The sequence below is a fragment of the Aotus nancymaae genome, unplaced genomic scaffold (assembly GCF_030222135.1).
Source record: "Aotus nancymaae isolate 86718 unplaced genomic scaffold, 86718_ANA_hifiasm-v0.15.2.pri h1tg000253l, whole genome shotgun sequence".
Taxonomy (NCBI): domain Eukaryota; kingdom Metazoa; phylum Chordata; class Mammalia; order Primates; family Aotidae; genus Aotus; species Aotus nancymaae.
In genome coordinates, this window is record NW_026988668.1 from 335,268 (window position 1) to 350,298 (window position 15,031).

The 15,031-nt window shown below is 47.2% G+C and overlaps 1 protein-coding gene across 6 annotated transcripts in view; it reads left to right on the top strand.

The window, feature by feature from the left end:
* Nucleotides 1-5,915: 5,915 nt before the first annotated feature.
* Nucleotides 5,916-15,031, top strand: part of ATP9B (ATPase phospholipid transporting 9B (putative)) — a 288,436-nt gene continuing 279,320 nt past the window's right edge. For 5 of the 6 annotated variants that reach the window (XM_064371986.1, XM_064371987.1, XM_064371988.1 and 2 more), the window contains exon 1: nt 5,916-6,045. In XM_064371986.1, coding sequence (XP_064228056.1) covers nt 5,927-6,045 — 119 coding nt within the window. In that variant the 5' untranslated portion in view covers nt 5,916-5,926. Of the gene's footprint in view, nt 6,046-6,282; nt 6,372-15,031 lie in introns of those variants that run through there. The other variant, XM_064371989.1, reaches the window with a different exon arrangement.

A 15,031-nucleotide genomic window follows, 5' to 3' on the forward strand; every position in this document is an offset into this window, starting at 1 on the left:
CAGCCATGTGGAACTGTGAGTCCCTTAAGCTGAGTAAAGGTGAGGAGATGGTGTTATCAGTGTGGGTGAGGAGAGGACATAAACAGTGTCAGTGATTAGTGAGGGTGAGGATATGCTGTTGTAACTGTCAAGTGTTGAGTGAGGGTCAGGAGATGGTGTTGTCACCGTCAGGTGTTCAGTGAGGGTCAGGAGAAGGTGGTGTCACCGTCAGTTGTCAACTGAGGGTCAGGAGATGTTGTTGACATTGTCAGGTGTTGAGTGAGGGTGAGGAGAAGGTGGTGTCACCGTCAGGTGTTGAGCGAGGGTGAGGAGAAGGTGGTGTCACCGTCAGGTGTTGAGCGAGGGTGAGGAGAAGGTGGTGTCACCGTCAGGTGTTGAGTGAGGGTGAGGAGAAGGTGGTGTCACCGTCAGGTGTTGCCTGAGGGTGAGGAGAAGGTGGTGTCACCGTCAGGTGTTGAGTGAGGGTGAGAAGGTGGTGTCACCGTCAGGTGTTGAGCGAGGGTGAGAGGTGGTGTCACCGTCAGGTGTTGAGCGAGGGTGAGGAGAATGTGGTGTCACCGTCTGGTGTTTAGTGAGGGTGAGAAGGTGGTGTCACCGTCAGGTGTTGAGCGAGGGTGAGGAGAAGGTGCTGTCATCATCAGGTGTTGCATGAGGGTGTGGAGAAGGTAGTGTCACCGTCAGGTGTTGCGTGAGGGTGAAGAGAAGGTGGTGTCACCATCAGGTGTTGAGCGAGGGTGAGAAGGTGGTGTCACCGTCAGGTGTTGAGCGAGGGTGAGGAGAAGGTGGCGTCACCGTCAGGTGTTGCCTGAGGGTGAGGAGAAGGTGGTGTCACCGTCAGGTGTTGAGCGAGGGTGAGGAGAAGGTGGTGTCACCGTCTGGTGTTTAGTGAGGGTGAGAAGGTGGTGTCACCGTCAGGTGTTGAGCGAGGGTGAGGAGAAGGTGGTGTCACCGTCAGGTGTTGAGTGAGGGTGAGAAGGTGTTGTCACCGTCAGGTGTTGAGTGAGGGTGAGAAGGTGGTGTCACCGTCAGGTGTTGAGCGAGGGTGAGAGGTGGTGTCACCATCAGGTGTTGAGCGAGGGTGAGGAGAATGTGGTGTCACCGTCTGGTGTTTAGTGAGGGTGAGAAGGTGGTGTCACCGTCAGGTGTTGAGCGAGGGTGAGGAGAAGGTGGTGTCACCGTCAGGTGTTGAGCGAGGGTGAGGAGAAGGTGGTGTCACCATCAGGTGTTGCATGAGGGTGTGGAGAAGGTGGTGTCACCGTCAGGTGTTGAGCGAGGGTGAGAAGGTGGTGTCACCGTCAGGTGTTGAGCGAGGGTGAGGAGAAGGTGGCGTCACCGTCAGGTGTTGCCTGAGGGTGAGGAGAAGGTGGTGTCACCGTCAGGTGTTGAGCGAGGGTGAGAGGTGGTGTCACCGTCAGGTGTTGAGCGAGGGTGAGGAGAATGTGGTGTCACCGTCTGGTGTTTAGTGAGGGTGAGAAGGTGGTGTCACCGTCAGGTGTTGAGCGAGGGTGAGGAGAAGGTGGTGTCACCATCAGGTGTTGCATGAGGGTGTGGAGAAGGTGGTGTCACCGTCAGGTGTTGAGCGAGGGTGAGGAGAAGGTGGCGTCACCGTCAGGTGTTGCCTGAGGGTGAGGAGAAGGTGGTGTCACCGTCAGGTGTTGCCTGAGGGTGAGGAGAAGGTGGTGTCACCGTCAGGTGTTGAGTGAGGGTGAGAAGGTGGTGTCACCGTCAGGTGTTGAGTGAGGGTGAGAAGGTGGTGTCACCATCAGGTGTTGAGCGAGGGTGAGGAGAAGGTGGCGTCACCGTCAGGTGTTGAGTGAGGGTGAGAAGGTGGTGTCACCGTCAGGTGTTGAGCGAGGGTGAGAAGGTGGTGTCACCGTCAGGTGTTGAGCGAGGGTGAGAATGTGGTGTCACCGTCAGGTATTGAGTGAGGGTGAGAAGGTGGTGTCACCGTCAGGTGTTGAGTGAGGGTGAGAAGGTGGTGTCACCGTCAGGTGTTGAGTGAGGGTGAGAAGGTGGTGTCACCGTCAGGTGTTGAGCGAGGGTGAGAAGGTGGTGTCACCGTCAGGTGTTGAGCGAGGGTGAGAAGGTGGTGTCACCGTCAGGTGTTGAGCGAGGGTGAGAATGTGGTGTCACCGTCAGGTATTGAGTGAGGGTGAGAAGGTGGTGTCACCGTCAGGTGTTGAGTGAGGGTGAGAAGGTGGTGTCACCGTCAGGTGTTGAGTGAGGGTGAGAAGGTGGTGTCACCGTCAGGTGTTGAGTGAGGGTGAGAAGGTGGTGTCACCGTCAGGTGTTGAGCGAGGGTGAGAAGGTGGTGTCACCGTCAGGTGTTGAGCGAGGGTGAGAATGTGGTGTCACCGTCAGGTGTTGAGCGATGGTGAGAATGTGGTGTCACCGTCTGGTGTTGAGCGAGGGTGAGGAGAAGGTGGTGTCACCATCAGGTGTTGCATGAGGGTGTGGAGAAGGTAGTGTCACCGTCAGGTGTTGAGTGAGGGTGAGAAGGTGGTGTCACCATCATGTGTTGCGTGAGGTTGAGGGGAAGGTGATGTCACCGTCAGGTGTTGCGTGAGGGTGAGGAGAAGGTGGTGTCACCGTCAGGTATTGAGTGAGGGTGAGAAGGTGGTGTCACCGTCAGGTGTTGAGTGAGGGTGAGAAGGTGGTGTCACCGTCAGGTGTTGAGCGAGGGTGAGAAGGTGGTGTCACCGTCAGGTGTTGAGCGAGGGTGAGAAGGTGGTGTCACCGTCAGGTGTTGAGCGAGGGTGAGAAGGTGGTGTCACCGTCAGGTGTTGAGCGAGGGTGAGAATGTGGTGTCACCGTCAGGTATTGAGTGAGGGTGAGAAGGTGGTGTCACCGTCAGGTGTTGAGTGAGGGTGAGAAGGTGGTGTCACCGTCAGGTGTTGAGTGAGGGTGAGAAGGTGGTGTCACCGTCAGGTGTTGAGCGAGGGTGAGAAGGTGGTGTCACCGTCAGGTGTTGAGCGAGGGTGAGAAGGTGGTGTCACCGTCAGGTGTTGAGCGAGGGTGAGAATGTGGTGTCACCGTCAGGTATTGAGTGAGGGTGAGAAGGTGGTGTCACCGTCAGGTGTTGAGTGAGGGTGAGAAGGTGGTGTCACCGTCAGGTGTTGAGCGAGGGTGAGAAGGTGGTGTCACCGTCAGGTGTTGAGTGAGGGTGAGAAGGTGGTGTCACCGTCAGGTGTTGAGCGAGGGTGAGAAGGTGGTGTCACCGTCAGGTGTTGAGCGAGGGTGAGAATGTGGTGTCACCGTCAGGTGTTGAGCGATGGTGAGAATGTGGTGTCACCGTCTGGTGTTGAGCGAGGGTGAGGAGAAGGTGGTGTCACCATCAGGTGTTGCATGAGGGTGTGGAGAAGGTAGTGTCACCGTCAGGTGTTGAGTGAGGGTGAGAAGGTGGTGTCACCATCATGTGTTGCGTGAGGTTGAGGGGAAGGTGATGTCACCGTCAGGTGTTGCGTGAGGGTGAGGAGAAGGTGGTGTCACCGTCAGGTATTGAGTGAGGGTGAGAAGGTGGTGTCACCGTCAGGTGTTGAGCGAGGGTGAGAAGGTGGTGTCACTGTCAGGTGTTGAGCGAGGGTGAGAAGGTGGTGTCACCGTCAGGTATTGAGTGAGGGTGTGGAGAAGGTAGTGTCACCGTCAGGTATTGAGTGAGGGTGTGGAGAAGGTAGTGTCACCATCAGGTGTCGCATGAGGGTTAGAAGGTGGTGTCACCGTCAGGTGTTGAGTGAGGGTGAGGAGAAGGTGTCGTCACTGTCAGGTGTTGGGTGAGAGTCAGGAGAAGGTGTTGTCACCGTCAGGTATTGAGTGAGGGTGAGAAGGTGGTGTCACCGTCAGGTGTTGAGCGAGGGTGAGAAGGTGGCGTCACCGTCAGGTATTGAGTGAGGGTGAGGAGAAGGTGGTGTCACCGTCAGGTGTTGAGCGAGGGTGAGAAGGTGGTGTCACCGTCAGGTATTGAGTGAGGGTGAGGAGAAGGTGGTGTCACCGTCAGGTGTTGAGTTAGGTTGAGAAAGTGGTGTCACCGTCAGTTATTTAGTGAGGGTGAGGAGAAGGTGGTGTCACCGTCAGGTGTTGCGTGAGGGTGAGAAGGTAGTGTCATCGTCAGGTGTTGCCTGAGGGTGAGGAGAAGGTGGTGTCACCGTCAGGTGTTGAGTCAGGGTGAGGAGAAGGTGTCGTCACTGTCAGGTGTTGGGTGAGAGTCAGGAGAAGGTGTTGTCACTGTCAGCTGCTGAATGTGAGGAGATGGTGTTGACATCGTCACGTGTTGAGTGAGTGTGAGGAGATGATGTTGTCACCGTCAGGTGTTGAGTGAGGGTCAGGAGAAGATGGTGTCACAGTGCCAGTGCTATGAGAATGACATCGTCATCAATATCCGTTGTTGAACATGGGCGAGAGATGGTGTGAACAGCGTCAGTTGCTGAGTGAAAGTGAAGTAGAGAAATAACGGGCGAAGTCTATCAGGCCATTGGTGTCTTCTGAGAGTAGTTAGTGTCTATGCAGTGGTGTGTGTCCAAGCTATATGAAAAGCAGCTGAGAAGCAAACTGGCAGTCGGAAAGTGGCAGCAACAAATTAAGAATATTCATATTCACAAGAGACTTTTTTAATAATGAAAAAATAATACATGCAGAGGGGGGAGGGTCACTTGAACCTTGGAAGGATGAAGCTGTAGTGAGTCGTGATCAAAACACAGCACTCCAGCCTGGGTGACAGAGTGAGACCCCATCTCAAAAACACAGCAAAAAAAAAAAAAAAAAGAAAAAAGCATTTATAAGTTCATGTTGAAAAGTGTTTCAAACACATAGACAAAATCCGTAAGTCATGGCAATGGAGTATCAGAAACATAAGTTTAAAAAAACACAACATGAATAAACCAGAAATACGGGAGGTGAGCGGTGCGTCAGCTTGCAGGGTTCAGGTGCAGAGCGTGCCGGACGTGGGAGGGCTGTGCTGCTTGGGACAGACACTAAACAAACCTAAAGCTGTACACGCGTTTGTTCCACACAGTCTTGCTTTCCTGTGTAGACTGAGGGTGTAAACACCTCGTTTGTGACAGTCGCCTACAGGGCGTTTCAGCAGGCTGTGGGCCCAGAGGTGGGGGATGTGGACTCAGGCTAAAAGACCAAGAACCAGGGAAAGCAGGAAAGCGGCAGTGAGGAAGCAGGAATCGAACATCTGGGAAATTCAGCACGGCGCATTGAGGGCCCGGCCAGGGAGCGCGACCCTGCCTGAGAACGCACAGAAACCAGAGGTTCCACCGGCGCGGGCAGGAAGCGGACGCGGAGGGCCGGCTGGAGAAGCGCGGGGCGGCAACCAGAAACCGCGCCGCGAGGAGGGCGCGTGGGCCGCGCGTACAGCTCCCGGCGGTACAGGCTCAGGACCGCTCAAAAGGCCGCGCGCGCCCACGCGTGTCCCCGGCCCAGCTTCCAGGAGACTGCGGCGAGGCCCTTCAGAGCGGGACGCACCCGCAGACCACGGAGCGCCAGAACGAGCCAGCACCCACGTGCGGGGCCACGCGCGCACCCAGAAGGCCAGCCGGCGATGCATGCGCGCCCCGCCCCGCCGCTCGGTGATGTCATGTGCCCGCCTCGAGGCGGGGGCGGGGCCTTGGAACGCGACGCCCCCTGCCGCAGCTTTAGTCGCCCGTGACGTCATCGCCCGGACTCCACCGCCTCCCTCGCCGCGCTTTTGCCTCCTGGGACAGTCGTCGTGCGCCGACGCCCAGAGGAGGGCGGGGCCTAGGGGCGCCACGCCTTCTGCGCCGCGTCGTCGCCGTTTGTGACGCCATCGGACTTCGCCGCTTGGCGGGGGCGGGGAAGGCGCGCGGGCGGTACCTCAGCCGGGGTTGGCGCTGAGGGGAGAGGGCGGGGAAAAGGTGGCGAATTGAGGGGAAAGCGGGAGGGGCGGGAAAGGGGCAGCCGGAACATGGCGGATCAGATTCCGCTCTACCCGGTGCGCAGCGTCGCGGCGGCCGCAGCCAACCGCAAACGCGCGGCCTACTACAGTGCTGCGGGGCCCGGATCAGGAGCCGACTGGCACAGCAGGTAACCGAGGCGGGGACGGCGCCTGTCCGCCCCCGACGCTCCCGGCGGGCTGCCGGGGGCCCCCGCCCAGCCTGGGGGCCGGGAGCTGGGCGTGTCTGGGGTCGCTGCCCGCGCGCCCCGTCTGTGCGCCGGGAGCCGGGGCCGGGGGCCGGGGCGAGCGCCTGCGTCCCGGGACGCCTGGCGGAGCGCAGGAGGCAGAACGAGAGCAAGAACCGCGGTCGGGTGTTGAGGAGTGGCTGCTCTCCTACAGTAAACGGGGATCAAAAGTCCTAAACTTCTCAGATGACTCAGTCTCCGAAACTTGTGTAGCCGTGTGAATTGGGAAGGTGACAGATACAACTCTCAATTACGTTGTTAAAAACACACTCCTTATTGAAATTTCTGTTCATTTCCGTATCTTTACTAAGCACACTTTTTCCTTGAACATAAATACACCCAAAGTGCTTTTTGTCGACAAATAATTCTGCTTTTAGGAACGGGAAGCGGAGATTGAGAACGAGGCCACAGGCTAGCGGTAGAGTTCGTGTACTGACCTTTTATGCCCGAGATTGGATTTAGCTCATGTTTAATTCACTTCTCATTCAAAAAAAAGAAGACTGTTTTTAAAAAGAAATTTTAGAAAGGAGAATATTGCTTCTTACAGTTTTTCAAGTTTCATTCTAGAGGAATTGTAGAAAATATAATTTCATCCAATACGTGGTTGCTTCAGAATTTGAGTTTTTGAATAACCTTTGGTTTCGGCTTTTTGAGAGACTGTAACCTACAGCCCAAAGTACTTGTTGGAGAGTTACAACGCTGATTGGAGAGTTGATTTACCTACTAGCTCTTTGCTCTTCGGTAGCTTTTTAAAACTCAAAGCCATGGTTTCTCGTCTGTAAAATGCTGGATAAAATTTTTTTACGGGACTATTGGCGATTACAGTAGAAAATGTGTAAGATGCCATTATTCAGTGCTTGGTTGAAAGTGGGTTCTCTGGAGCTACCATTTCTCTTTTCCTGCTTGGTGTTACCTATAACAGTAATGGTATTAGTAAATCTGTTTAATTTTAGGAGTTCATTATTTGGAAATGTGCCACCGGTTTCAAAATAGGTTTTCATCGCAGATTGAATCCGTGAGTTTTAGCCTCATGCACTTTCAAGCACTGTCATGTGATGCACAAACATTCAAGATTTTTATGTCTTCTCGGTGGATTGTTCCTTTCATTGTTAACGTTCCTCTGTCTCTGGTAATTTTCTTTGCTCTCAAACCTTCTTTATTAGATATTGATGTTGCCATTTATGCTTTTTTTGGATAAATGTTTGCGTGGTATAGCTTTCAACTTATGTTGAAGTGAGTTTCTGGTTGGATAATATCATATTTTTTTATTGACTATGCCATTCTCTTTTAAATGGCACATTTACACCATTAACGTTTATGATAATTATGGATACGTTAGAATATAAATGTGCCATTTATTGTCTGTCTTGTGTTTCTTCTGATTCTCATTCCTCTGTTTCTTTTTTCTTGCCATTTTTTTTGGGTTACTTGGACACTGTTTGGTATCTGTATAGTGTATTTGAGGTTAGGTCTTTGTGTAGTTTTCATAGTGCTTGCTCTGGGTGTTACAATATACGTATGTGAGTTATCACCATGGTGTATTGCTGTCAGTATTTCACCACTTCCAGTGAAGTGCGGAAACCATTCTTTTACTTAGATCCTCACTTTAATATCATGTCCTGGGTATCAGATAGTCTTACAGTTTTTGTGTCATTCACCAAATATGGTTTATAAAACTCATGATGATAAGGATAGTGTATTGCACGAAGCATGTACCCATATTTCTCCTTTTTCTATTATTCTTCATTTTTTTTTTTTTTTTTTGAGACAGGGTCTCGCTCTGGAGTTTGGTGATGCAATCATAGCTCATTACAGCTTTGACCTGTTGGGCCCAGTCAATCCTCCCATGTAGCTGGGACTACAGGCAGGTACCACCATGCCTGGCTAATTTTTAAAATTTTTTGAAGAGACAGCATCTTGCTATGTTGCCCAACTGGTCTCAAGTGATCCTCCTGCGTCATCCTCCCGGAGTGTTAGGATTAAGGCGTGTGCCATGGCTGCTAGCCCTCCGTTTTCTTGGCACTTGAAAAATCTTGTGCGGCTTCCTTGCATCCATGGTTTCTGATTAGGATGCCACTGTCACTCAAATTGATGTTCTCCTGTAGATAATGTGTCATTTTTGTTTGGCTGTTTTCAAGTTTTTACTTTGTCTTTAGTTTTCAGAAGTTTAATTATGTTGTGTCTTGTCATGGATTTCTTTGGATTTCATGTTTGCTGTTTTTTTTTTTTTTTTTTTTGTCTTTGACTAAATTTAGGGAGTTTTTAGCCATAATTTCTTCAACTACTCTTTGTTGTTGAAGAAATAATGGGGAGAGTTGTTCCTACTTACTGTCTTCTCTCCATTTGGATTTCCAATGTTAAGAAAGTTGGATTTTGTGTTGGTGTTACATAATTCCCTGTTTCTTTTCTCTGTGTTGTTCAGATTGTGTAAATTGTATTCATCCGTTCTCAAGTTTCTTAATTCTTTACTGTCATCTCCACTCTGTTCTTAATCTCATCCAGTGAGGTTTTACTTCTGTTACTGTATTTCTCAGTTTTATAATTTCTGTTTGTTTTGGGATAATTTGTATTTGATTGTGGAAGCATTTTTATGTCTGCTGCTTTAAAATGGTGGTCATGTAATTAATGCCAGTATCTGAGTTAGTTCAGTTGTGGTGTTGTGTGGTTGCCTTTTCTAATTCAGATTGTGAATATTGTGGCTCTTGGTTTGACAGATGTTTTTCGATTGTATCTTGGGTATTTCCTACATTAGGAGAATTTGGGTTCTATTTATATCTTTTATTTTAGTGCACAGCCACTCTGTTTGGATTCAGCACATAGGTCCTGGACCACATTTGTGGGCTGTGGTTCCAATGACATTTTAATTCTCAGAGCCTTTGTGCTGTGATCTTTGGTCTGCTTGGTTTATGTGGTACCATTGGGGCTCTTCCTGGTCTCTGTTGGTGCTGTGTGAGGGGGAAAGGGGGGTTTTCCTAGGCCTGGTGTCTCTTGTTAAGAGATGGAAGTGTCAGGCTCATGGGAAAGAAGAGGATTCTTTGGCTGTGCACTGGCCGCAGCTGTATCCCATTCAGATGGACTCAGTGGCTGCAGTGTTTCTGGGTGGGAGAAGAGGAGTCTTAGCACCACTATAATGAAAGGCTTCCCTCTTGGTGCCACCTTGATGCTCTGGTGTCTTGGAGCAAGGGAGGGAGTCTTAGGTCATGGATAAGATGAAGTTTTCTGGACTGGGCCCCTTATGTGGCGGGGTTGCATTTGTTGGTGCTGCCTGGCTCTCTGTAATGAGAGAGAGGAGTCTTGGGCATGAGGGGCACAGAGTCTTCCTGAGCCAGCAGATTGTAGTGGCAAATTCCCCTTACTGCTACTGCCCGGTTGCCCCAGTATCCACTGGTCGGAGAGGGGAGTCTCAGGAAGTCAATGCTGCCTTCTTACTTTCTTTCAGAACTCTCCTTTGATTGGCTCTTGCTTAATTACCAGGGTTTATAGTTGGACTTACTGGGGAGGAGCAGAGAAATGGATCTGTGCCATTTTGTCTGGACCAGAAGTTGTGCTTCTACATTATTTTCTGAAGTTGGGTTTTATTTTATTGTGATAACATACACATAGTTTAAAAAGTTAAGTGCTTTTACAAGGCTTATAGTAAGATATTGTGACACTATCTGTATGTTGGTAAGTATTCTCTGGCTCTTGAAAAGAACATTTATTTTGCTATTGTTCGGTGGATTGTTCTGAAATGTTGATTATTACCTTTTAGTTAGTAGTGTTCCTCTTGAGTTCATCTTCCCTTGTGACTTTGTTTATTCTCTTTAGAGTTTTTTCTTTCGAAACATGGTCTCAGTCTATTACCCAGGCTGGAGTATAGTGGCATAATCATGGCTCACTATGGCCTCGACCTTCTGGGCTCAAGCCAATCCTCCCGCCTCAGCCTCCAGAATAGGTGGGATTGTAGGTGCACACCAACATGCCCAACTTATTTTTAAATTTTTTTTTGTAGAGGTGGGGGTCCACTGTGTTGTCCAGGCTGGTCTTGAACTCCTGGGCTCAGTGATTCCCTTCTATTGGCCTTCCAAAGTGCTGAGATTACCTCTCTTTAGAGTTTCATCCATTTTTGCTTCATATATTTTGTAGGTCTGTTGTTTAGTGCATACACATTTGGGATTCCTGCGTGTTCTTGATGGATGGATTGACACTTTTATCATTATGTAGTTCACCTATCTGTCTCTGGTAGTTTTTCTGCTCTGAAATCTACTTTATCTGACACTAATGTAGCCACCTCTGCTTTCCTTCAATTAATGTTTGCATGGTATATAATTTTCCATCCTTTCACTCTCAGGTCACTTACATTTCAAGTGAGTTTCTGGTAGTCGTCTTATGGTTGGTTCGTTTTTTTACCCACCACCGTTGTCTTGTGATTGATACATTTAGACGGTTTATGTTCAGTAATGTTTGAGATGCCATTTTATTTTTTGTTTTCTGTGTTTTTGTTTGTTTCTCTATTTTCTTTTTTCTTCCTTCTTAAGGGTACACTTAAACATTTTTTAGAATTCCAGTTTGATTTATCTATAGTGTTCTTCAGTGTATTTCTTTGTATAGATATTATTTAATGATAGCTCTAGGAGTTATGTTATATATACATAACTTAGTGCAGTGTACTGTTGTTGATATTTTAAGTTTTGGGGTAAAGTGTAAGAGCTTTACCTCTTTAAATCCCTTTATCCTCCCGTTAGTAATATAATACTCATGTAAAATTATATGTAGATTTTGCATATGCAAAAGTATATAAATATTTCCCTTATATACAATTAGAATCCCATATCAGTGTTACAATTTTTGCTTTATCTCTCAAACAGTGTAGAAAATTCAAGAGGCAAAGGAAAGCCTATTATATTGACCTACCCTTTTTACCCTTTCTGTTTTCTTATTTCCTCATAGTCCACAATTTCTTATTTTTGTTCTGTTTCGATAATTCCCTAACTATTCTGTTAGGGAAATCTACTAGAAACAAATTCTCTTCGTTTTCCTTAATCTGAAGATGCCTGAATTTCTCCTTCATTCCTGAAGGATAATTTCACCAGATAATAGAATTTGGAGTTGACAGTTTTTTTCTTTTAGCACTTGAAAAATGTTACGCCACTTCTTTCTGGCCTCCGTGCTTTCTGATGAGAAATCTGATGTCATTTGAGTTTTTTCCTTTTGAAATAGGGGTCATTTTTTATTTCACTACTTTCAAGCATTTTTCTTAATCCTTAATCTTTAGCTTTTAGTAGTTTGACTATTATGCGTCTTGGTATGAATTTCTTTAGGATTGCCCTGTTTAGGGTTTGCTTAGCATCCTCATTCTATAAGTTTGTATCGTGTCAGATCTGAGAAGTTTGCAGTCATTATTTGTTTGAGTGCTTTTTGAGCTCTACTCTCCATTGCTGCTTTTACCCTAGTGATACCTTGTGAAATCTTTTCTTGTTGTACCATAGGATCCTGAGTTTCTCCTCATTTTTTCTAAGTCCTTTTCCTCTTCAGATTGGGCACTTTATATTGTTTTGTCTTAAAGTTCACTGCTATTTTCTCTCTTTTTTTATTTTGCTGTTGAGCCCATCCATTCAGATTTTTAGTTTCCAAATTTCCGGTTGATTTTTCTTCATATTAGCAGTGTCTCTGCTGAGACTTCATATTTTTTTCCTTTGTTTCAAGTCTGCGTATAATTGTCCATTGATACATTTTTATGTTACATGTTTAAAAATCCTTGTTAGATAATTTAAGTATCTGTGTTGTTTTGATGTTGACATCTATTGATTCTGTTTTCTCATTCATGTTGAGATTTTTCTGATTTTGGGGATAATGAGTGATTTTCCAGTATATTCTAGAAATTTTGGGTATTATGAGATTTGAGACCTTATTTAAACCTTCTATTCAATGTGATGGTGGGAGTGGAATGTGGGGATTACTGCAAGAAGGGGATGAGAACCAGGTTCCCTTCACAGCCCCTTTGACATCTGGGAAGGGAAGGTACCGTGTGACTGCTGACTCCTCAGTAGTCTCTGCTAACACCACCTTGGCTGGGAAGGGGAGGAGTGCCTGGTTACTACATGCCTGTGGCCTCCACTGACATTGCGTGGATGTTGTTACCTTTTTAGACATTGCGTGGTGTGTGATGTTCCCCTCCCTATGCCCACATGGGTTCTCAGTGTTCAAGTCCCCCTTATGAGTGAGAACGTGCAGTGTTTGGTTTTCTGTTTCTGTGTTAGTTTGCTGAGAATGATGGTTTACAGCTTCATTCATGTTTCTGCAAAGGACGTGAACTCATCCTTTTTTATGGCTGCATAGTATTCCTTAGTGTATATATGCTGCATTTTCTTTATCCAGTCTATCATTAGTGGCCATTTGGATTGGTTCCAAGTCTTTGCTATGGTTAGATTTTCTGCTTTTCACTAGGCCTCCTCTGATACTGATAGAGATAGGCAGGAGTGCTTTATTATTGCCAGTTGAGGGTGTTAAATAAAATGTACCAGAAGCCATTATTTCGGCCTAAGCTCCTGCACCAGGCCCAGCAGACCAGCCCAAACCAGAATGGAGTCACTTGTGCTAGGTGCCACAATCAAACTAAACTAAAAACAGGCCGGTTTCCCAAAACACAAGAGATTCGCAGCAACCAATCATAAGGGGCCAGTCAAACTAGGCTAGGATAAGAGAGTCCTCTGTACTTTACCCTGTAAGGAGAGTAACTTTGAAATGCCCAATTTGTGTTTTGTTCCTTGTTATCTACTTTCTGCATCCTTTTCTCGCTGTAAAGTTCACCTCTGCTGCTTAGCTTATCTGAGTATCTTTCTATTTCATAGCTGGAATACTGCCTGATTTGGTAATAAAAGCTGGTTAGATATTTAAACTAAATTTTTTGAAGCTTTATCTTTAACAGGGATGAGTGTCTGGCACCCTTGTGCATGTGCCCTGCAATGACTGCCAGGCTTGGATGAATGTCCCCACTCCCCACTTGGTCTGCCCTGACACCATCTGGGCAATGGGGAGAGTGTCTTCCTACAGCTGGGGAGTGAGGAGTCCAGGCTTCACTTACTTTTTGCTGTTCAATGTGGGTGGGGCTATGCTGCTTCTGTCATGTTTGAGTGGGATATAGCAATGACTATCGAAAATTTTTTGTTCTGCTAGGCCGCCCTTTTCCTAGTCCTTTGGTCAGAGAGACCAGAATTTTTCTGGAGGCTTTTCTGGTCTGTGCTTTTCTGGTTACTACCTCTCTAGTACACAACATGGGCATGAGACAAAAAGAAAATACTGGAAACTCACTGTTGTCTTGTTCTCTGGGTCCAGGGTCCTTACTGATCGCCCTCTTCTCTCCATCTTTTGATGTATAGGTTTTTAGCTTTATTTAATGGGAGGAATAGGGAGTAGCACATCGACTCCATCTTGGTCTAGAACTGGAAGGAAGGAGTAGTTTATATTTTTTCTTTTTTCTTCTTTTTATTTACTCTTTTTTTTTAAAAAAAAATTGCTCGTTTACTCATTTTTAACAGCTGTTTTTATATAGTTTACATACCATGCAAGTTACCCAACTTAAAGTGTACAGTTCGGTGTTTTTTTTTTGTTTGCTTCTTAATTATTACACTTTTAAGTTTTGGGATACATGTGCAGAACTTGCAGGTTTGTTACATAGGTATAGACATGCCATGATGGTTTGCTGCACTCATCAAACCATCATCTATATTAGGTGTTTCTACTAATGCTATCCCTACCCTAGCCCCCTACCCCCTGACAGGCCCCTGGTGTGTGATGTTCCCCTCCCTATGCCCACATGGGTTCTCAGTGTTCAAGTCCCCCTTATGAGTGAGAACGTGCAGTGTTTGGTTTTCTGTTTCTGTGTTAGTTTGCTGAGAATGATGGTTTACAGCTTCATTCATGTTTCTGCAAAGGACGTGATCTCATCCTTTTTTATGGCTGCATAGTATTCCTTAGTGTATATATGCTGCATTTTCTTTATCCAGTCTATCATTAGTGGCCATTTGGATTGGTTCCAAGTCTTTGCTATTGTGAATAGTGCTGCACTACACATACATGTGCATGTGTCTTTATAGTAGAATGATTTATAATCCGTTGGGTATATACCCAGTAATGGGATTGCTGGGTCTAAGGGTATTTCTGGTTCTAGATCTTTGAGGAATCACCACACTGTCTTCTACTGAACTAATTTACAGTCTCACTAATGGTGTAAAAGTATTCCTATTTCTTCACATCCTCTCCAGCGTCTGTTGTTTCCTGACTTTTAATGATTGCCATTCTAACTGGCCTGAGATGTATCTCATTGTGGTTTTGATTTACATTTCTCACCCACTGTCTGACCAGTGTCAATGAGATGAGCCAGGTACCTCATTTGGAAATGCACCCCCCTTCTGCGTTGATCTCGCTGGAAGCTGCAGACCGGAAGTGTTCCTGTTTGACCATCTTTTTATTTTTTGGAGATGGACACTTGCTCTGTTGCCAGGTTGGAGTGCAGTGGTGCAATCTTGGCTCACTGCAACCTTTGCCTCCCAGGTTCAAGCAATTCCCCCGCCTCAGCCTCCTGAGTAGCTGAGACTATAGGTACACGCTCCCACGCCCGGCTAATATTTTGTATTTTAGTAGAGACGGGGGTTTCACCATGGTGGCCAGGATGGTCTTGATCTCCTGACCGTGTGATCCACCTGCCTCAGCTTCCCAAAGTGTTGGGATTACAGGTGTGAGCCACCGTGCCTGGCCTAGTGTTTTTTAGAACATTCATAGATACACGTAACGAGTCAGTGTTGGAGCATGTTCATCACGTCCAAAAGAAACCTTGTACTCTTTAGCTACCACTCCCATCCAGTCATTTTCCGTTCCACCTATCCCCCAACCTCCATATCTGTAGAGTTTT